We start from the raw sequence: 20,183 nt of genomic DNA, 5'->3' as shown, positions 1-20,183 counted from the left end.
TGAACACTCATCGATTATTCCATGAACTCTGAAGATCCTGGACCACATAATCAGTCGACCAGCCAAGATCGGCTTCGATACCACAAAGAAGATCCACAATGATCTGGTGTTCTTTTGAGCTCTCTAGACATTGGCCCACGGCAAATAGAAGCGCCGTCATGTGTACACGAATCTCGCTCTGTGGCCTCGCAAGAGCGATACCACATACCTCACGACTACGAAAGTCCACTTCTTTAGTGACTTCTCTGTACCCTTGTAGGCGATCGAACGCCGTACTAGGTGCAGTGAGGACATCGGGTGGTCGGTTCAACAGAAGAGCAATGCGCCCGAAATGATAGTGTTGCATGGCAGCTGCGCAGGTTGGTAGGCTATAAAAGACCTCTGGAAACGGCATCTGTGCTCCATCCGAATTTCCAGAGAGATCTCTGGGTTTCTCTATCCGAACACAGGGGCGAAATGTCTCGGGAACACCCTCGAACCATGTCTGGAGTTCTAGGCAGAGGTCCAGCCAGATATTTGTGTCTTTCTCCGCGGAATCGGTGTTGTTTTCGCCGGCTGCATTGGAGGGTGGCGAGCCTGCCCATTGAGCTATCTGAGACTGTTTGGAATGAGCTCTGAAAGTGACAACCTTCGAGAGAATCCAAATCAGTCCATTGGCTGCTTGATCTTCTTGGCTCGAGTTGACAGTCCCCGCTGTGCTGATCCGGAATTGCTTTTGTTCATCAATAGATATTCCCGCCGCGCGCCATAATGCCAGTTTTTCCGGCCCGAGATAGGGTGGTGATCGACTCAGATACGACCCAAGATAATCATATCGAACGAAATTCCAAAACGATGCACGGATTCCTTGGGAGAAAGTAGTTGAATGTATCTGAACCAAATGCAAAAGAGACTCAAATAATGATCCGATGCCTGACATGTGGCTGGGAGGATTTATTAGCATGTCTCATGCAAGCCAATATTTCCCACGAACTTACTTGTGCCAGTCATCCCCTTTGAGATCCAAAAGTCTATATAATGTGAGAAGAGTCACCGTTGAAAGGATGTCCTCCAATTTTCGAACGAAAGCGCCATCATGGGAGTCTCGTGCTAGCTCTTGAGTAGATCTGGAACTGAGCCATCTGTTGACTATCTCGATGGGTGATTCTAGGGCAGCTGAGCTAGAGACAGCAGTATAGCCACCAGATGTGTTATTGTTGAGATCAGAAGCTGACATATAATAGTAATTTGCTGCCTTGAGAAACCAATCTGCGTTTCCCGCATTTGGATATGCCTCTGTGATAGCTGGGCTGGCAGGTATTCCGCCCCTAACCATGGGCTTTGCACCTTTAACTCGCCCTAGTTGTTTTGCCGCTAATGAAGTGATGGCGTACTTCAAGGATAGACAGCTGAGGGCTCTGATAGGAACATAAACCGTGAAAAACTTTCCCGAATCAGATAAATCAAGCCTATTACAGTAACAAGAGATTAGTGCTGGTCAAGCTTAGAAGTTCTGACGTATTTGTGGCGACGCACCAAGGGGCTATGTTTTCTGCATAGTGACGCGTGAGAAAGGCGATCTCATGCTCTGTGCCTGTTTTGATCTCGGAAAATAAGTCCTGAAAATCTTCCTTTTCACTTTGATGGATCATGCTCTCAGAGGCAGTAAGTCCGGGATAATCTGGCCTGGAGTTCGGATTTGGCGTGTAAGTGTTTCCAGGTAGAGACGGGAAGCCCATGCCGATATTTGGTGAAATCGAATCATGACCTGTGCTTCTGGATGACCTTGAACCAACATTGGGATCCGGAAAATAATTATGTTCTTCAAGAAGCTGCGATTCGGATGAGTGTGGATCAAAAAATTGATTTTGAGAGGTGACGAAGCTCAGTTGGCCTGAGGAGCCTGTCCCCGCTATCATTTGAGCATCATGTGTTAAGTTTGGACTCGTTTCCTCATGACTCGAATCACCATTTTCATTCAGTAGATTAGACGATATTGGCCCATGGCTTTCCTGCGTGTCTGACTGTGGATGTGTTTGAGCGGTGTATGATGGCTGGGCAACATCGTCCGTCTAGGTTACATATAAGACATCGCTCAGATGTTAACTGAGAGAGAACAAACGTACATTTGCGTGTTGTACAGAGCCAGCCTTGGAGTTGACATTTTGATAAGGAGCATATCGACGTCTGACGGTAGCTCCCTGATCAATGAACTTGCGAGTTTGGACATAGCCGGGGCATTCCGCCCCCGCAGTAGTACAGCGTTGACAATGTGGTCGAGTTTCGTCGCACTAATTAATTGAGTCAACTCGCATCACCTGAGCTCAAGAGGAGTACGTACCTTTAAATGTTTCTTTTTGCATCGTTCGCAGGCTTTATTGGAAGGGACTCCCGGCATATTCGTGGGAAAACTCCGGAAATTGCGGCATTCGCTTGGAGTGGTGTTAAAGTGAAGGGATTTTTCATTTATTTCGGATATTTTATTCCAAGAAACCAATCGATATAGATTTACATCCCGAAAAACATGGTGATTTGTAGTGGATCTCGAAAAGAGAATCGTTCCTCATCCATCAAGGGATCATATTATGTAACCCGGAATAACCTCGGCTTTTATTCGGATTTGCCATCAAAGCAAACCCGCATGTACGCAGTTCATAGTTCAACAAGTCTTAAAAGGTCCAGAAGTATCTCAATCGTATGATTCAGTGAGAGACACCTGATAATAAATTAGAACTTCGATTGAAAATTGAAGAAGTACCATTCTCTCGTAGATATTATCGGGGTAACTCGGACTATTGAAAATCCATATAGTATCGGACGATTAAATCTTCCCAAATTGAGCCATTCAAATAAGATTCCTATCTTAGATTTGACCTTTCTTCTTGACCTGGAATGGAATACTAGTATTAGCTAGACCAAGAAGAAAGATGAAGCACTCTCGGGTTATGTGAACCCGATAAGCTTAAGAATGAGAGATAAATGAGACGCAATATCAGAAAAAGTTCAAGACAAAAACTTCATGTTTACCTTTACACTAGGATAGTGAGAGACATTTAAAGATCTATCTCTTAAACTTGGTGATCTTGACCCTATTGCACAGGTACTAGGAGTGTCAATTCGCAACTTGGCTGGAAATGCATGCATGTAGCCGATATGCCAACAACCGAGTTGTCTTACTCCCAACGCAAACACCTAGTATTTCCCCTCTCTTAATTGACCTCGATGTAGTGTACAAAGGTTACATAGTGACGAGGACCGAGCTACTCAATGTTCTCCACTCATTAAAAAGCCCACGAATCTCATCCCTTCCGGGCCGCTCGCGTTCCCCGCAGCTCGGACTTGTTGATTTGCCAATCCTGCCCGATATCAACAAGGATCGGCACTCGGCCAGGAACCCGGGGACGCTGTGATACATACCCTTAATTTTTGTCAGCTTGTTGACCTCTGTTGATTACAGCCTATACACTTTGCAAGGGTTGGGGTACTCATTTTCACCTCAAAATTGCCTATTGAAGGGCTAATGATAGTAGAAAAGCGTGAGGTAAGCAAACAAACCCATACCAGTCTCAATCGAATCCGCATACAGGATTTTATGCAATATAGGACGGATTATAGTGATGTCACACTGCTAGTACAAGGCTTGCATCCGACTGGCACAGATTCCCGATACGACGTACCTTACTCTTGCAGTCTAGCCCAAGATGTGGTTAAATAGACCGTTCCTAAACTGGGAGATCAGCATGCCGATCGATGCGTATGGAATGCTTCCCCGCGGTTGACCTCTGGGTAAATAAGGAGCTTGATCCCAGTCTAAGATGTGTGTTGATTTTATTTCAGACGAGAAATCGGACATATCGCACAAATCAGGCTTTGCTCTGGGACTTGTTCACCTCTAGTCCTAGCTTGCATGATGGCACCACTACTTCGCCCTCACACTGAAGGGCTTGGTACCATTGCGACGCTTCTATTCATCTCATCTGCATTTCCAAGCTACTCTCTTGCAGCTGCAAGTAGCTTTGACGTGCTAGATTATGTTGATCCGCTCATTGGAACGGCAAATGGAGGTATGTTGTTAGAGGTATCAAGATCCACATCAAGTGAAGACTAATGTACCGTAGGACATGTCTTTGCTGGCGCAACTTTGCCTTTTGGTGAGTGACTCACTTCCAAGGTCAGATGATCGACTAAAATTCTAATAAAGATTAGGTATGGCCAAGGCTGTCGCAGATACAGTGGGCGAAGATGAGGCAGGTTTCGCATATGATGATCCGACTGTCACTGGATTTTCGCATATGCACGACTCTGGAACCGGTGGCGTAAGTCTTGCCAATTATTATGAGGATGAATTCCTTCTGACTATTCTTACAGTCTCCATCAATGGGAAACTTCCCCATCTTTGCTCAACCTGCCTGTCCCCGCGATGACATCAACCAATGTGTCTGGCAACAAAATGACCGAACTATAGCGTGGAAGCCTAACTCTGTAAAAGGTACCCCTGGATATTTTTCCATTGCTTTGGAGAATGGCGTCACTGCTGAAATGACAACTACCAATCGATCGGCCCTGTACAGATTCACGTTTGAGCAATCGTCGAATAGCTCATTGGGTCCTGTGATTCTGGTAGATTTGATGGATCTACCACAATCCCGCACAAATGGTACTGCTGTTGTTGATCCATCAACCGGGCGATTGAGTGGTAACGGCACATTTAACCCCAGTTTCGGTGTTGGAAGCTACGACCTACACTTCTGCGTTGATTTCAAGGGCGCTGAGCTACGCGACACCGGTGTCTGGACCAAGAATCGTGCCAACCTTAGCCAGGAATACGTTTCAATGTGGGCTGACGGAGTCAACACACCGGCGACTCTGTCTGGGGGCACATTTGCAAGATTCCACCCTCCCGAGAACAATACTATTTTGGCTCGTGTTGGTGTGAGCTTCATGAGTGTTAGCCATGCGTGTGAAAATGCGGAAACTGAACAGCCTAACTTTGACTTTGATGGAACAGTGACAGCAGCCGAAGAAGCTTGGAGGAAAAAGTTGAATGTGATCTCCATTGATGCTGAGGGAGTTTCGAGCGACCTCCAGACTGTTTTCTGGAGTGGAGCCTATCGCGCATTCATCAGCCCCCAGGACTATACCGGTGAGAATCCACTATGGGAAAGCAGCGAACCGTACTACGACAGCTATTACTGGTGAGACTCCTTTATTCCTTATTTGTTTCGAAAATTTCTATATTGCTAACCATTTTTGCATCAGCATTTGGGACTCTTATCGCAGCATCCACCCTCTCTTGACCTTGGTGGACCCACTGTCCCAGTCACTGATGATGCGGAGTCTTGTTGACATCTACCGACATGAAGGCTATTTGCCTGACTGCCGTATGTCCCTTTGCAAGGGATATACCCAAGGAGGCTCTAATGCCGATGTGCTCATGGCAGATGCCTATTTGAAGAAGGTCATTGATATCGATTGGGCTACTGCTTACGAGGCCGTTGTCAAGGATGCTGAAGTTGAGCCGGCAAACTGGAATGTTGAAGGACGCGGTGGTCTCCACAGCTGGAAAGGTCTTGGCTACATTCCAACCGATGACTATGACCCCTATGGAGCTGGTCTTCACACTCGCAGCGTTTCGCGAACGGTTGAGTATGCGTACAATGACTTTTGTATCGCCGAGATGGCCAAGGGATTGGGACATTCTGCCGACCACGACAAATACATATCACGCTCTGGAAACTGGGTCAATATGTTCAAGGCCGACCAGAAGTCCAGTGTCAATGGAGTCATGACTAATTACACTGGATTTTTGCAGCCTCGGTATACGAATGGTACCTGGGGCTATCAAGACCCAATCTTTTGCAGTCCTCTTTTGAACTTCACTTCATGCTATCTGAGCACTGATGGCCACGAGACATATGAAGGCAGTTCATGGCTTTATAGCTTGTAAGTGACACTAAAAACCCTGTTTGGAGTGAAGGGTACCTCTAACCTTTCCTTTCCGATTTATAGCTACGCTCCACATGACATGGGTGCATTGGTCGAAAGTCTCGGTGGCATGGAAACATTCACTTCTCGACTCCAGTTTTTCCATGAATCTGGACTGCTATATGTCGGTGATGAGCAGTCATTCCTGACAATCTATCAGTTCCACTACTCAGGACGTCCTGCCTTATCTTCTCACTACAGCCACTCTTACATTCCATCCCAATTCAACACCAGTGTCTCAGGCCTCGCGGGTAATGATGATAGTGGTGCTATGGGATCATTCATTGTGCTGAGCATGATGGGCCTATGGCCAGTCCCAGGACAGGATGTTTATCTTATTACTCCGCCCTATTTCAAAGAGGTGAATCTTACAAACAGTCTGAACGGAAACGTTGCGACGATTCGAAACGTGAACTTTGATCCGACTTACGAGTCGATCTACATCCAAAGTGTGACATGGAATGGAAAGCCTTGGTCAAAGAATTGGATTACTCATGACTTCTTTGCTGATGGTGGCGTTCTTGAGCTCGAATTGGGCAGTGAGGAAAGCGAGTGGGGAACGAGTATCGAAGACCTTCCCCCTAGCATATCGGACTACCATACATGAGGTCGTCCAGCATAGTCTGGAGGTTAACCTTTGGATTCGACTTGATTTTTGCACTAATAAGCATTTTGCGAAGTCTAAATAGGATCACTTTCGTACCAATATTCAAGATATTCTTTGCGAAATACTACTCTTCTTTACAATCTAGCCACTTCCCACCTGGGCACCAAAATTTCACTTAGCAAGGGGTGAACCAATATTTTTCAATTTAGTGTGCCTTTTTATTGAAATCTAGAGTGTCATTCATTCATATAGTCATCAAATCTATGATACAGCCTGTCTATGGTCTGATTTATTTCAAGCAGAAACAGAGGCCAATTTGGTAAAGCGAGGCGCAATGGCTCCCACAGTCCATATAATTAATGGACTGAAGTGTACCAGATTGAGACACATGTCCCAGATCGGAAACTTCCCCAGGAATGACTCGGACTCGGATGAAGTGCAGACTGCTGAGACTGGTGGAGCTGGCGGGGGACCGACAGTAAAGTGGATCACATCCTGGCTATCTCTCTCCCACGGCTTGAAATAACGGTGTCCACAATAGCTAGAATGACGTGAGTATTTATTCATAACCTTTCTTGTTCACCACTTCTTACCTCCAATGAGCTAGTCCCATAGCAATATTCAAGCATCCTTCAATGAAGGCTTCAGAGACATTTTTGTCCTCGTCCTTGGCATCGGCGATCAGTCGTTTCTTTGCATCATAGAATCCTGCCGCCTCCTCTTGCAAAAGAGCATAGCCCTTCTGCATTGCCTCGTTGCAAGTGACATTTTCATTCATCATCAATACCGGAATCAGATTCTCGATTTGATCATCGTTCTTTCTGAAGGTTAGTATGGTACGCTTATCAGATGTAAGAACAGATTTTCCACATACCACTTCTTTTCTGAATGAAAACATATCGTTGGAGCTATTAAAGAGAGGTTAGATAGTGTTTATAAAAGCAGTCAACGCTGCAGTACTCACATATGCACAAAGAAGGAAGTGTGTCGCCACAGGTCCTTCATGGCCTGAGCTTCCATCTGTTCTTTCGTGACGTCAATGCCGTAGACGAATCTATTAATCCGAATTTAGTACCTAGGTGGACCTATTCGATTAATTCGCCTTACGGAATTGTTGCAGACACGCAGTGTACTGCAGCAGTAGCTTCCCGGCGCTCCCAGTACTGTTCAGGAGATGGGGTTTCATAGATCTCAAAAATGCTGTCCACATTATCCAGGCTTCCCACGTATCGTAACATCTCGTCGCAAAGTACCTGGCGGCTCTCTTAATTTCAAATCAGTATGCATCCCATATTGTGACATGGTCGAGATAAGAATTGAAATAGTTAATTACCCTTTGAATTCACCTGGCAGATGTGGGTCCCGACTTCATCCCAACAATGTAGCCCATTTCGGAGCTCAGTATCAAAGGAGGACAGGTCAGGGGGACTTCCTTCACCACACAGGAAGAACTTGAAGTATTGAAGACTGGCATCACGGTACTCTATAGCCGCAGACTTGTTGTACTTGAGAGTTCCGCAGTCGAAAACTGTCAGAGTCCATATTAGTCATTCTGTCATGAAAAGGTGACACAAAGTAAGCCAGCACATACTGTCATCGTAAACAAAATACTAGTATTATGTCAGTTTTTCGTTCTCAGTTCCAGTGTTCTGGGACAGTCTTACCCACGCATAATATTTCGCTGCAGTACAAAGTACCTCAAAGGAGCATTTCGGGTTCCAGACCGCAGCGAAAACAGCGAAATCCGCAGCTTTCAAGCCTTTAGCAGTACGCTTATCCACGACCCACCTGCAAAAGTCAGAATTTACCTTGAGTTTGAAGGGGAAATCATGTAGAGACTTGCCTATCAATCCATGGGTTCAAGACTTCATCCCGTGCCTTCACATACTGAGGATGGATTTGAGGCTTCCACTCAGGGAATACCTCGTACATGCTTGGAATCGTGACATTCTGACCCTTGAGTGATACCCGGAGGGATTTGTGGATAGTTCGGTGTGTGGTATCCATGATCAGATTATTTCACTGCCAGCTTCAAGTTCCTTGGGGTTGTATAAGCGACGATCAAACCACCTCAATATAACAATGCGCTTTCGAGATTACGAGCGGATCAAGGTATTTATAAGTGAGAAAAAGTGCAAGTAAATAAACCTCCGTCGTGCGTAAGTTTTTTATGGAGCTTTTAACCTTGAAAGTGGACATATCGACGCACTATTACCGCTCTTTTCCCGCCCTGGACGGATTATCTCAGAGTCATGAATGATTTCAGCCCCGCAGGTCGGTATCGCCGATGAGTTTTTTCTCGTGTGGAGACTGAGGAAGTGTGGATGCAGCTGAAAAATTATAATTCCGCAAATCTCACTGCTCCAAGATGGCTGACCTAGTACATAGTGTCAGAGGTTCAGTGGATTCCGTCAGACATGAAGACCCACATCTTGACAGGTCGATTGTAGCACTTGAGGGATCGCCAAGAACGTGGATCGACTACTATTGCCAGGTCTCCGTATTTCATAATTCCTTTTGATTACAAAAATATTGACAATCGGCCCGAAGGATCGTTCAAATCAATTTTGACCGAGAGTCCGAGATTCGTATCTCAAATTCTCAATTAAAGTTCCTAGTCTCAGCCCACAAGGAACTTCGTGGCCAATATCGCGAGCGATTGATTTGCATCATGCAGTGACACGTCACTGACAGATTTTAGCGTCGATCTTGCACCCTAGAATACTTCGATGGGTCTTGAAGATGACCCGATGCCCACTTCATTGATCAGCAGCATCTGTAAAGTCAATATGTTCTCCCTACAGAAACCCTGATAGCTATTCCTTTCTGCAATATTCTTATCGATATTAAGAATGTGATAGATCAACTTGATGTCACAAAATCTACTCAAACTGCGCCATTGAAGTTTGTTGATAGTGAAAAATCCCAGCAAACCTTACAAGTGGAGCCCTTACATAGCCCACTGAGGGTTATAGTGGGACAAACACGGGAAAAATTGGTTAGATAGTGACAATTGCCCCTCTATCGCCTGGGCAGCCACACCGCTGATGTCAAACATTCAATCAGTTCGTATCGGAGATTGTAGCCTAGAAGATAGTGATTCGTCCTTTCAAGTTATGTTTTAGCTAACTTCAAATGTTGAAGGTACATACCGATCACATTCGATCTTGGAAAGCCTTTTTCTCCAGGCTCTTTTCGTTTATACTTCAAATATTATTCACGAGAATCAGTTCTTTCCGTTTTCTAGTCTCAAAATTTCCAACTTAAACAATCTCCTCTCTCTGTAGGGGGTCTAATAGCAGTTGCTCATATGCAGTTTCTCTACGTACCAAAGTGCCTTCCAAGGTTTTTAGCGGGATCACCCTTATCATGATCAGCCTCGATTTCATCTTTCAGCTCCGTGACCCACATTCCTACCAAAGTCTTTAGCCTATCGACACCTCCGTTTCTAGAGATTTACGCTCCGCCTGATCGTAAAATCCTTGGGCATGCGCCTCACTGTTTAACCTTTATTATGCCTGACTTCGTTGAGTCTTCTCGCACCTTGCTCTCAGGCCCTTTTATCTGAACTTTTATCTGAACCCTATTAGATCCGATCCACTCACAATTCAACTCATTTCATTCTCTTCTATGTAAATTGAGATTGAAGACTGCTTTACTTGGATTTTTCCCTGTGATTTTTATCCAAATATCAATCTTCAGGATTCCGATTGATGGTTTCTCCGAGACATCATTTCAAAGAGGCTTCCGGGTAGACCTTTCGATAACGGCACCATTAGCACGAAATGTAGTGCCCGAAGCTTTACAATTGGCGGACTGACCCTCTTAAAACATCTTTATGTGACAGATTCAAAAACTCAAGAGAATATTTTGTCATTCCAAGGTTCAATTTTCACTGAACACACTCTAATAAATGTAAAGATTAACTATTAGATACTAATATACAGAAATTGTTCAAATCTAGAACGATTACAATCCCAGCATTCTCCGCATGCCCTTATTCTCCACAACCCAGCCACCACCAAGTTTGAAAGACCCAGTGCCTTCGATTTTCACATCCATCCGACCCATAGCCATCTCCGTCAAAAATGGCCCAAGGTGATTTGTGGGGGAATGCATAGACTTGTAGAGATGCCTGACTCCAGGACCAAGGAGAAGCTCGGAAACCTTGTAGATCACTCCAAGGGCAGGGATATATGGCTTTATCGCATCATGCGCAGCCGGGTCAACGAACGCAGGTCTGACACTATCGGCTCTAAAGCTGTTTGAGTTTTTCTCCGATAATTCACCCAACAGTGTCTCGACCTCTCCCTTTGTTCTGGCAAAGATTGGTGAGAATCTCCCGGGTTCCTGTGTAGCTCCTTCGCCGGACACATGAATGAATCGGAAGGGAGGATTCTCAGGCTTCAAGGTGGAGAATGCAGTGGCGGCTGCCATTGTGTAGTCCTTGGTGATTTTGATGTATTGTCTATTCGATGTTAGAATCCGAGGTCTTCGTTTGTAAAAGTAAGATATTGACCTACTCCTTGTTCACGTTGTTTTGACTTGTTCCCAAGGCCCAGACACAGCCGTCTGCGTCTCTCAATTGATCAAGCAACTCGGGTGGGTAAGATTCGAAATCTTTGTGGTTGATGACATTGATTCGAGGGTCCTTTGCATCTTCTGCCATTTGTACTGGCCTCCGGCTCAAAATTGAGATTTTTGAGACTGCGGTATTCTTGAGCATAGAATCCAACACCGCAGAGCCAACTAGGCCTGTTGCTCCAGTGAGAATGATATGCATTTTGAAGAACTATTGTAGAGGGATTGAGGCTGAAGAGAGATGAAAAAAGATATTTGGTTAAAATAATTAGTACATCAAGGAATCTCCCGTATTTATAGCCCAATTTTTTTTTCGGCTCCAAGTAAACCCCGTTGCTTAGGTCCGTGAAATGTCATCTTTTTACTCTTCAACACGATATATGGGATGATGACATGAGGCTAACCTAATATAGTATAGCCCATCTAATATTGTGGAATATGGTTGGTTGATGAACAGCCCCCACTTTTTGAATACGTGTTTACGCAGCCTGCTCACCTTCAAGTTCCAAGGTTTGCCTTAATCTTGGAGTTTCTGTACTCTTCTACTTTTAAGAAATTAACCCCTTCAAATGTTCAAGTTGGATTATAATTCAACTATCAATACTCCAAGATCAACTAAAAAAAGATGTGATCAAAGTAAATATTCATAGCAGTGTCATAGAAAGAATGAATTCCTTGAACAGAAGTTGACATAATCAATAAGTAGAGTGACAACCACTTGGGCACGCAGACTGGGCAGGACAAATATCACGATAAAGGTCAACTTGAACCAGACCAAGAAAACTCGGACCGCCAAATTGGGCAGTACAACGAAGGAAAATAGTTTGTAAAAGATGAATTCAATGTCAGGATGGACGTAGAGGAATAACAAGTATCCGACATGAATTCAATCAATGTTTTCTTTTGAAACATTTGAAGCACTGCAGAGCTGAATAGGTACCCTTCCAATAACAGCCACCCTGCAATTCACCTGGGTTGAAACAAGTATCATGATCTGCCAGTGACATTGAATGTGTTCTTTTGAAAGGAACCTATAATCTTCGATACTTGGAGAACATCTGGAACATTTGAATTCACCTGAGAATGCCCCTTTGTAACTTGAAACAAGTAAGATACATTCGATGTTTACACGTCGGAATCGGATTTGACTTCTGAAGGGATTTGAGGATAGGTTTTATACATAATAGGGAAAACCAAAAGCTGCCAGTTCCATCCAGGTTTTGTTTTCTTTTTGCCCTTTTCGGACTTCTTCCGAGTTACAAGGTTGTGGGTTCGACTCACGCGCACGACGACTTCTTTTCATTGAGATTTCAAGGAGAATAAGCCATGCGACCGAAGGATTTTTTTTCGTGTTGCGGGTTGAATGCCTTCGAATTCAATCAAATTCTAATATTATTACGCTAACAACATTTAGGGTTCACAGAGGTACCTATAAAAGTACACAAGGCCTTCGGCAATCCCGATTAACCCATACCCTGTCTAGTGAAATTCGTCAAACCTGCCAAGTGGGTTTATTCAAGTTTGTTTCAACGCGTTGGCCTTATCCTTCTTCCTTCAGTATCATGGCTGTGCCTGGCATTTTGCAGCGGTCTCTTGACAAAGCAAATTTGACAACTGAAACGAAATTCTGGCCAGGTGGCGTTCCCTCTTTCATTAAGTCCCCAACAGAGAACTTCACGGTCAAGCCCTGGGAGTTCCCTCCGATTGCCAATGGCTGGTATCGCTTTATCCGAGAGAACTGGGTCTCAGGCGATGATGCAACGGATGACTCCAAAGCTCAGCAACGTCGAGCCCTGATCGAGACCTGGGTCACCGCTAAGCAGCATTTCCGAGATGTACGTCTGATCATTCAAGTTCTTTATAGATATATGATATTAACATATAATAGTCATATACAAACAAGACCCTAGAATCAGAAAAGCGATTCTCTCGTGAGGTAAGAAAATGAAGAGTTCCCTTTTCCCTTTATGGGAGTTAGTCCACACAGCGTGTATCTATTTTCTAACCAACTATAGGAAATCTCTAATTACGGAGGTTACTATCACAATAGACCTACGCTCTGGGAGTTATATCTTACTGCGCACGCCCCAAGACCGTCAAGAAAATGGGGACTTTGGCTGAAATTCTATTGATGTTCTATGATTATAATAGAATGTGGGGTCATATTGCTAAAGAAACATTTACAATCACACTGAAGGAGAATGACCCTGCTACTATTGATAACATCAACCGATATCAGGCTCTAGAGACTGCTAATTTTGGAATCTTGGCATTCAACAATGCCGGAGAGGCACTCTATGATCCTTATCACCCGTCTCCAATTCTTGTGGATGACTTTGCACTGAATACCGGGTTGGTACTTGTTGTTCTCTCCTATAACAATGGCAAGCCTTATCAGGGCTACCGCATGCTCGCGTTGAATTTCTTTTCTATATCAATGACTTTTGTCGGCATGGGAAGACCATTGGAAGACCTCATACAATCATATGGCCATGATCCTGACCCAAATGATGAGCGGATTTATTTTTGTTTCGAACCGTAGGTTTGATAGCTCGGATATTTTTGGGCGATATGCACTAACAATATGTTGACAGACTTGACATGGAAAAACCGCTCTCGGAGATTCTGTTAGCTGAGCCGGAGGATCAAGTAGTGGAGGATGAAGAAGTAGAGGAGGCATTGACTGAACTGGTTCCGGGCTACGTGGAAGCAGAGGCAGCAGGGAACGGTTTGGCGAAAGATTTTGATTTATTCGGCTCAGAATTCAACATCTACTAGCGTGATTTACACGATGATGATATGCATAGTTAATTCAATGTTTGCATGGCCACTATGCTGCTGCTATCGTAAATAGCGAAGGTGCAGGATGCTGCTTGACATATAGTCTGACTCTCTCGGCTGCTCTCATTTCTAAATGGTAGGCTGATTGTTGCTATAGCTATCATAGAAAATTTTCTTCAGGTCTGTTATTTCGATGTTCTTCTCCAGATCTTCCACGCTGGTCGGCTTGTCTTCCTCTTTCACCCGAGCAATCCTAGTAATCCTTGGTACGCCCTCAAGGCTACCCACTGCAACAGCTGTCTTTCTTCCCGATCCATCAAGAACCCATTTCATCGGTCCGGGTGGGAACTTTCCGTCTTCGGTCCACTCTAAACCAGATTGAATATTGATATCCAAGTCGAGCGGCGTGCCATTTTCCCAGGAAAACTCCCCACCGAATCTGGTCGGAATATTCTCCAGATCAATATACTTCGTCAGTGTTGACATCATCTCACTTTCTGGCACGATGACCACCTTTGCCGCCGTCCCCGGGTCTATCCATTTCTTCATAATACCCCACATCCATCCAAAATATGACGGGGCATTCAGGACCTGAGAAGGTACTACTTTTAGTTCCCATGCTCATAGCGTGTACGGGAAGCAAATGAAAGGAAAGTGAAAAGAAAGATTCCATAGGAGACTCACAAAAATCCGATCAAGAATCTCCGGGTACCCCGTCATCAGCAATTGTGCAATATCACTGGTATAGTTTTTGACATCCCAACCCTGCTTCATCGTGAAAGTACTGATGTCAACGAGGTATACTGAGCTGGTGATTGGGACATTAGGCCGTGGTCGGTCTTTCATCGCAGTACATAGTGGGAATACGAAGCGGGTGAGATAGTCGTGAGCGATACTTGCTCTCTGGGTTACACTTATGCTCGTATTCTCCCCCAACTTGGTGCCACGGGTCTTCTCATACGTGGCGAGAGTCGATTTATTGAGATGTCCAGAGTCGAACAGGCATATGGGTAGACCTTCTTTCGTTCGTCGACCGCACCAATGAGGATACTGGTTATATCGATGTCATGTTGTTTAGAAGAGATGTCCGTACTCTTTATAACAGTGGAAGGAAGTTGGAGTACTCACGAGGAGGCGTGCCGTCTCAAACTCCAATACGTCAATTTCATTGTATCGGATCGGCATTTGATTTTCAATATGTGTTTTTCTGGCTTGTTGGAACTGCTTCAGGGATTGATGGGGATCGTAACGTCCGGCCCGGAGGTACCGTCTAGCTTCGAATTAGAATCTTCGCCAGCGAACAAAGCAATACTGCGTTGGGAAATAGGGACAGACAAGAGAGTGACTTCATCATTTAGTCCTTCCTGTGTCTCATTTTTTGACAGACCCTCTGGTCGGGCCAGAAGTCCTCCTTCCCCACATAGCTTCCAGAATGTCTCGAGGGCAGGTAAGTGCTGTTCGGGCAAATTATAGAATATCTCAGGATGGATCCGCATGATAGGTAGCACAATAATTTCAAGAAAGAAGGGCGAGAGTGAAGTGATGAGACGGCAAAAGGAAGGGCTTAATGAAAAACTGGAAAGGGTCACGGTTAAATCAACGTGATATAGCACATCGGATTGGCTGTCTAGATCCCTGCAGCTGCTTACGCCCTAGTGAAAAACTACATGTGCAGTCTCAATATTAGAGAAAAAGTCAATGTTTGAACGGATTTGATGCCAATTTGGGAATGTAAGAAGCAATAAAAGATCATAGTACTATATTTCATTGGCCAACTATATCCTTGTGCTGCACATCCATGGATGCTTCGCACACCGATACCCTAGTTGATTTCAAACTCCATTCAAAACTAAAATGATTATGTATCGTTCAAATTTTATGCAAATGGCCAAAATTACCAGCACATGTTACTCCCCAGACACTCGCACACTCTCCAGAAAAGGCGCAAAGCCTTCAGGGCTTGCACCTGCCCCCAAATACTACAGGACATCTAGATTTCCACCGATATCTTTGTATTAGCAACCCAAGTACTCTTGCTTAGTTCTTTTTGCTTAACCTGCAGGTATATGCCAATATGCCATTACCATATGTGCAGGTGGAATGAATTTGCTGGAATGTCGAGTAAAAGTTGCGCACCTGGTACTGAACCGCCAGAGCAAGTAGGCGTTGATTTTGGACGGCCTCGTCAGTCAATCCGGCCAAATGCAACAAGGCGTTATATGCCACATAAAAACTCACTTTAAGGATTGATTGCTGCTGGTCGTCGGTTGCTGAGACCAGCAAAGATCCTATCAGACCAGGGCTGTAGTTTGCTCCTGTTTGCTCTTAGTTGGTCCGATGTCTGCCTTGTAGCCTGTAGCTCACGCGTCGGTGGCCTTTCCTTCCAAGGTTCCTTCCTTCCTTCCTTTCTTCTCCATGCCACCTCCAAATAGTTCCTCTCCCCACTAGCCGGTTGTATCACCTCTTCATTGACCCCCTTACACGAGAAGAACTAGAAAGCATACCGATCAACAACAAAATAACTCCTTGGCATCGGAGTTCCCCGAAACGAGACGGAGACGATCTGAGACCTGATATCCGACCAAGACGAGACTGTCGCGTTTTGACTCTATCGCCATCATGACAAGTCCTATCAACAACACGGTGAATCCCACCGAAGAGTACAATTGGTACGAACACCTGGAGCTGGCAACTGCTATGGCAAAAACATAGGCCACGAACCTGCCCGACTACAATTCCGTTACCTTAAAAAACCTACCAATCACCCTCTCGACCATAGGCGAATACGATGACTGGGAAAAAGATTCGAGCATCCCTGAAGAAGGACAAGCTAACGGATCTACTGGATATCAACATAATCCGCCCCAAGCGTACGGATAACAATGGACGGACATGGTACCGGCTATCACTTGCAGTTGCCGAATGGCTAATATTGAACATTTCTGAGGACATCAGCAAGCTCATTCATCAGACCGACTCACGTATGATATTTGCAGACGAGATCTTTCAGGCTATCCGCAAGCATATGGAAGGAATGAATATCTACGCGAACATGAAGAAGTTGGAACGGTGGAATGATATCAAGGTCACCGATTATGCGTCAACACTGGAATTCGTCGAGGACGTCCTCATTGCGAGCGAAGGACTTGCCAATCGTGGCATAGTGATCCCACCGTACGTGGTCTTAATGAAAGTTCTCGATGGCCTAACTGTACGCAACCTGGACCTCAGCAAGCGGGTATTCATGGATTCGCCACTGGAAAACCTGGACCCTTCCAAACTGACGTTGGAAATCTTCAATTTCATCATTAGAGGTATCCAGCATGAACTTTTCTTCGAAGAACGAATGTCAGTGGATGGGGACACAAAAGTCGGATACAGATTGTGAACAACCAATGAAGGAGGTTTGCTGTAAGGTTTGAACTATGTATATACAAATATAAACCAGCTATCTGACAAACTTGAAGGAAATTTCTTTTATGAACAATGATCCGCATTTCCACTGCTTGGATTTCCCCACCAGGTTGGGAACGGATGCTCGGATCCAGCCGCACCCATAACCGCAAATGACAGAATGAAAATGATAATCTGAGATCCACCATCCATCGCAGCTCCAATAAGATAATTGTACTCATTATAGATTCGCGGGAGACGTCGTCGAAGCCAAAACTGCGAGAAAACACCAACTGCAATAGATGACCAGACCCATGAGGTATTGCCATAGTAGTTGGCTCCAGTGTAGAGTGCAATCATTGGGGTGTTGATCGGCCATTTACGCAGACGAGGGAAAGCCTTGTTCAGACCATAGTGCATGCATGGGAGCGCAAGACCAATGAGCAGAGCAAGAGGGACCATGTAATACTGACCATTCAAACTGTACATTTTCTTCGCCAGCGCCCATGTAATCGCCTGTGAGTTCATGCTTTGCAGTGTTGATCCACTCCAGATACTGTTGCCTTCAGCACTTAGGAGAATCTCTCTCTGACTGCTAACAATGATAGTCATGACAACGTAGTTCAAGCCAGCGCCAAGAAGGGTGGCGTAGATTTGAGTAAAGAACATGACGCGGTGAGGAACCTTGGTGTATTGTCCAACTTTAAGCCAGTTAGCCAGATTGACGGCAAGCAGAATGACCTGATGCGACCAGCTGGCGAAGTACAGGTTTGCCAGGGGTCGACCTGGGTGGACGGCACCGGCAACCATTTTTGACAGTTGATTTGTCGAGACACCTGTACCGTAGAGTCCGTAAAGAATGCAGGAAAACGGCGCAATAACTGCTCCCAGCAGAAGAGAGATGATGTATCCCCAAACAGGAAGGGTGGTCTCGCCCTTGGCTGTGACGATAATTCCAGCGACGAAGGCCAGGACAAAGAGAACGATATACCACCACTGGGGGACCTCCTTATATTTGAGCATACCCTGGTAATGAGGATCAGGCAGCTTCTTGGAGCGTGCACCCTTCCACGCAACGATCATATCCTTGGTGTAGAAAATCAAGACGTGGGAAATCAAGGCTCCAATAGCGAGATTTTGAGTAAAGTATCCCCAAACAGTACTCGAGGTCAGCCATGGCAAGCCCGTTGCCTCAAGCTTGGCTTCATCAACGATTCCAGCACTGTCGAGGATTGAAGTTGTCGAAAATGTGCTTCCATTTGCTGCAAAGAGAGATGTCGACATAAACGGGAAGCTTTTGGCATTCCAGGCATTGCCGTACCATAAACCCAGCATAACAGGATACCAGATAACATAGGCAATCCAAGTGTTAACTTGTTGCTTGAAAGGAAGCGACAAATACAAACTCTGAATGTATTGCCAATCAAGACCAAAGTTAAGAAGTCCCATACCCTCGTTAGAGGAGGCACCTCCGAAAACCTTTCCGAAAATGTTCCTGGTCTTAGATGGTGCGTTCATTGATGCAAGGCAGAAGACCGAGATACCACCTGTCCATGGAATGATGTAAGCTGGGAAGAATTCCCAAAATGCAGATAAACCTAGAGCAATGCCAAATTTATTCAGACGCTTCTTGTTCTTCTCGCGGTCGAAGTGCAAATTCTGAAAGAGAACCACCTGTGGTAATGTTGACCAGTAGACCATCTCAGCAGGGTAAACGATGAGCGAACGCAGTGCACCAGCCAAGACAAATCCACAAAGTGAGATTGAGAAGGTGGCAAGAACAGCAGTTGATGCGGAGATGCTTCGGTCATAGAACAAACGCTCAATAGCATACACCTCCACTCCCGCTAAGCCGTTGTTACCCGACGAGGCGATCAGTGAGGCGACGACATGTTCTTTGATACCAAAGGGTTGGCCAAAATTGAGAAGCTGGAGTGTCTTTCGGACCCAGTTTGTTTGAAATCTCTCTGGATTGGGAGTCAGACGTGCCCATGCCTCTCCAAAAACAAATACCAGCACTGTTTAAGTTGTTAGAAATCTAATTATGTTGATCACACTGTAGATGGAGCACAAACATTGCAAGAAGACAGTAGATACTGAGACTTCAACAGGCTTGAAGACGTAAAGCATAGTGATAACACTAGACAGGGCAGTAAAGATAGTTCCTAGAACGATGGATCGAAAGGTAAATGATGGGTCGCCATCATCTCTAGTTGAGATCAGGAATTTTGAAACATCAAGACCTGAGGAAAATCTGAATTAATGAATTGCTCAATTATAGCGTGCCCACGAGCAGCTACTTACCATTTCGAATCACAGGATGCCCTTTGATGTATTCCTCATGGTCATCTCCTTGGAAACCAACACCTTCATCATTAATATCCACCTCGTTCTCGGTTTTCTCATCTGCAGGAGTATCATTGGAATCAAGAGACTTTTCTGTGATAGTCCCCTTCTTCTCCTCAGACCCGAGATCTAGATCAATCTTGCGACTGATCGGCTCTTCGATTTCGCCAGCCATCTTAGAAAGCACCTAAGAGGTAAAGAACCAAAGGAAGCGAAAAGACAAAAGACCGTGAAAAACATTAAATTTAAGGGAAATATCCGGTCTAAATACGCCAGGCTAGTGTTGCATGAATTGCCTCCCCAATCGCATCACTAGCCGAGATACATCGGAAACTGCATTTCCACGTCAAGCTAATGGTGCTATTTGCAACCTAAATGATGCGCTGAGCTCTAATGAAGTTAGACACGATGTCTTAGCGCAGACTACACGGAGTTCCGATGGACGCTAATCCAAGGCGGACCGTATTCGCAAGGTGAAAGCAAGCATTTTCAAGGATGGAGGCAAAGTTTA

The 20,183-nt window shown here is 45.0% G+C and overlaps 9 protein-coding genes across 9 annotated transcripts; 3 read left to right on the top strand and 6 right to left on the bottom strand.

Moving 5' to 3' along the window:
- Window positions 1–7: 7 nt before the first annotated feature.
- Window positions 8–2,377, bottom strand: N7483_005138 (Zn(II)2Cys6 transcription factor domain-containing protein; the record flags this gene model as incomplete). The annotated part of the gene is made up of 5 exons (XM_057088575.1): window positions 8–923; window positions 978–1,448; window positions 1,516–2,051; window positions 2,106–2,270; window positions 2,321–2,377. The coding sequence occupies 5 exons, from the start codon at window positions 2,375–2,377 to the stop codon at window positions 8–10; spliced, it is 2,145 nt and encodes a 714-aa protein (XP_056948404.1).
- A 1,512-nt stretch (window positions 2,378–3,889) lies between these two features.
- N7483_005137 (glycoside hydrolase family 92 protein) lies at window positions 3,890–6,571 on the top strand (the record flags this gene model as incomplete). The annotated part of the gene is made up of 6 exons (XM_057088574.1): window positions 3,890–4,043; window positions 4,098–4,130; window positions 4,186–4,295; window positions 4,348–5,174; window positions 5,239–5,922; window positions 5,989–6,571. 6 exons carry the CDS (start codon window positions 3,890–3,892, stop codon window positions 6,569–6,571), a joined length of 2,391 nt encoding a protein of 796 aa, XP_056948403.1.
- Window positions 6,572–6,865: 294 nt separating this feature from the next.
- Window positions 6,866–8,578, bottom strand: N7483_005136 (terpene synthase family protein; the record flags this gene model as incomplete). The annotated part of the gene is made up of 9 exons (XM_057088573.1): window positions 6,866–7,112; window positions 7,165–7,388; window positions 7,446–7,479; window positions 7,536–7,625; window positions 7,679–7,835; window positions 7,905–8,099; window positions 8,163–8,181; window positions 8,236–8,359; window positions 8,460–8,578. 9 exons carry the CDS (start codon window positions 8,576–8,578, stop codon window positions 6,866–6,868), a joined length of 1,209 nt encoding a protein of 402 aa, XP_056948402.1.
- A 1,962-nt stretch (window positions 8,579–10,540) lies between these two features.
- On the bottom strand, window positions 10,541–11,354 carry N7483_005135 (putative nucleoside-diphosphate-sugar epimerases; the record flags this gene model as incomplete). The annotated part of the gene is made up of 2 exons (XM_057088572.1): window positions 10,541–11,039; window positions 11,095–11,354. The coding sequence occupies 2 exons, from the start codon at window positions 11,352–11,354 to the stop codon at window positions 10,541–10,543; spliced, it is 759 nt and encodes a 252-aa protein (XP_056948401.1).
- A 1,360-nt stretch (window positions 11,355–12,714) lies between these two features.
- N7483_005134 (uncharacterized protein) lies at window positions 12,715–13,930 on the top strand (the record flags this gene model as incomplete). Its single annotated transcript, XM_057088571.1, has 4 exons — window positions 12,715–12,987; window positions 13,041–13,088; window positions 13,203–13,690; window positions 13,747–13,930. The coding sequence occupies 4 exons, from the start codon at window positions 12,715–12,717 to the stop codon at window positions 13,928–13,930; spliced, it is 993 nt and encodes a 330-aa protein (XP_056948400.1).
- Window positions 13,931–14,062: 132 nt separating this feature from the next.
- N7483_005133 (SEC14 family lipid-binding protein) lies at window positions 14,063–15,118 on the bottom strand (the record flags this gene model as incomplete). Its single annotated transcript, XM_057088570.1, has 3 exons — window positions 14,063–14,524; window positions 14,618–14,983; window positions 15,062–15,118. 3 exons carry the CDS (start codon window positions 15,116–15,118, stop codon window positions 14,063–14,065), a joined length of 885 nt encoding a protein of 294 aa, XP_056948399.1.
- A 41-nt stretch (window positions 15,119–15,159) lies between these two features.
- Window positions 15,160–15,429, bottom strand: N7483_005132 (SEC14 cytosolic factor; the record flags this gene model as incomplete). The annotated part of the gene is made up of 1 exon (XM_057088569.1): window positions 15,160–15,429. The coding sequence occupies one exon, from the start codon at window positions 15,427–15,429 to the stop codon at window positions 15,160–15,162; it is 270 nt and encodes an 89-aa protein (XP_056948398.1).
- A 1,292-nt stretch (window positions 15,430–16,721) lies between these two features.
- Window positions 16,722–17,321, top strand: N7483_005131 (uncharacterized protein; the record flags this gene model as incomplete). The annotated part of the gene is made up of 1 exon (XM_057088568.1): window positions 16,722–17,321. One exon carries the CDS (start codon window positions 16,722–16,724, stop codon window positions 17,319–17,321), a length of 600 nt encoding a protein of 199 aa, XP_056948397.1.
- Window positions 17,322–17,410: 89 nt separating this feature from the next.
- Window positions 17,411–19,847, bottom strand: N7483_005130 (OPT family oligopeptide transporter; the record flags this gene model as incomplete). Its single annotated transcript, XM_057088567.1, has 3 exons — window positions 17,411–19,344; window positions 19,402–19,569; window positions 19,631–19,847. 3 exons carry the CDS (start codon window positions 19,845–19,847, stop codon window positions 17,411–17,413), a joined length of 2,319 nt encoding a protein of 772 aa, XP_056948396.1.
- Window positions 19,848–20,183: the final 336 nt, after the last annotated feature.

This window comes from Penicillium malachiteum (assembly GCF_028827825.1).
Source record: "Penicillium malachiteum strain IBT 17515 chromosome Unknown utg000002l:1.0-8849297.0:1.0-8852440.0, whole genome shotgun sequence".
NCBI classification, from domain to species: Eukaryota; Fungi; Ascomycota; class Eurotiomycetes; order Eurotiales; family Aspergillaceae; genus Penicillium; species Penicillium malachiteum.
This window is presented reverse-complemented; position numbering and strand designations above follow the sequence as displayed.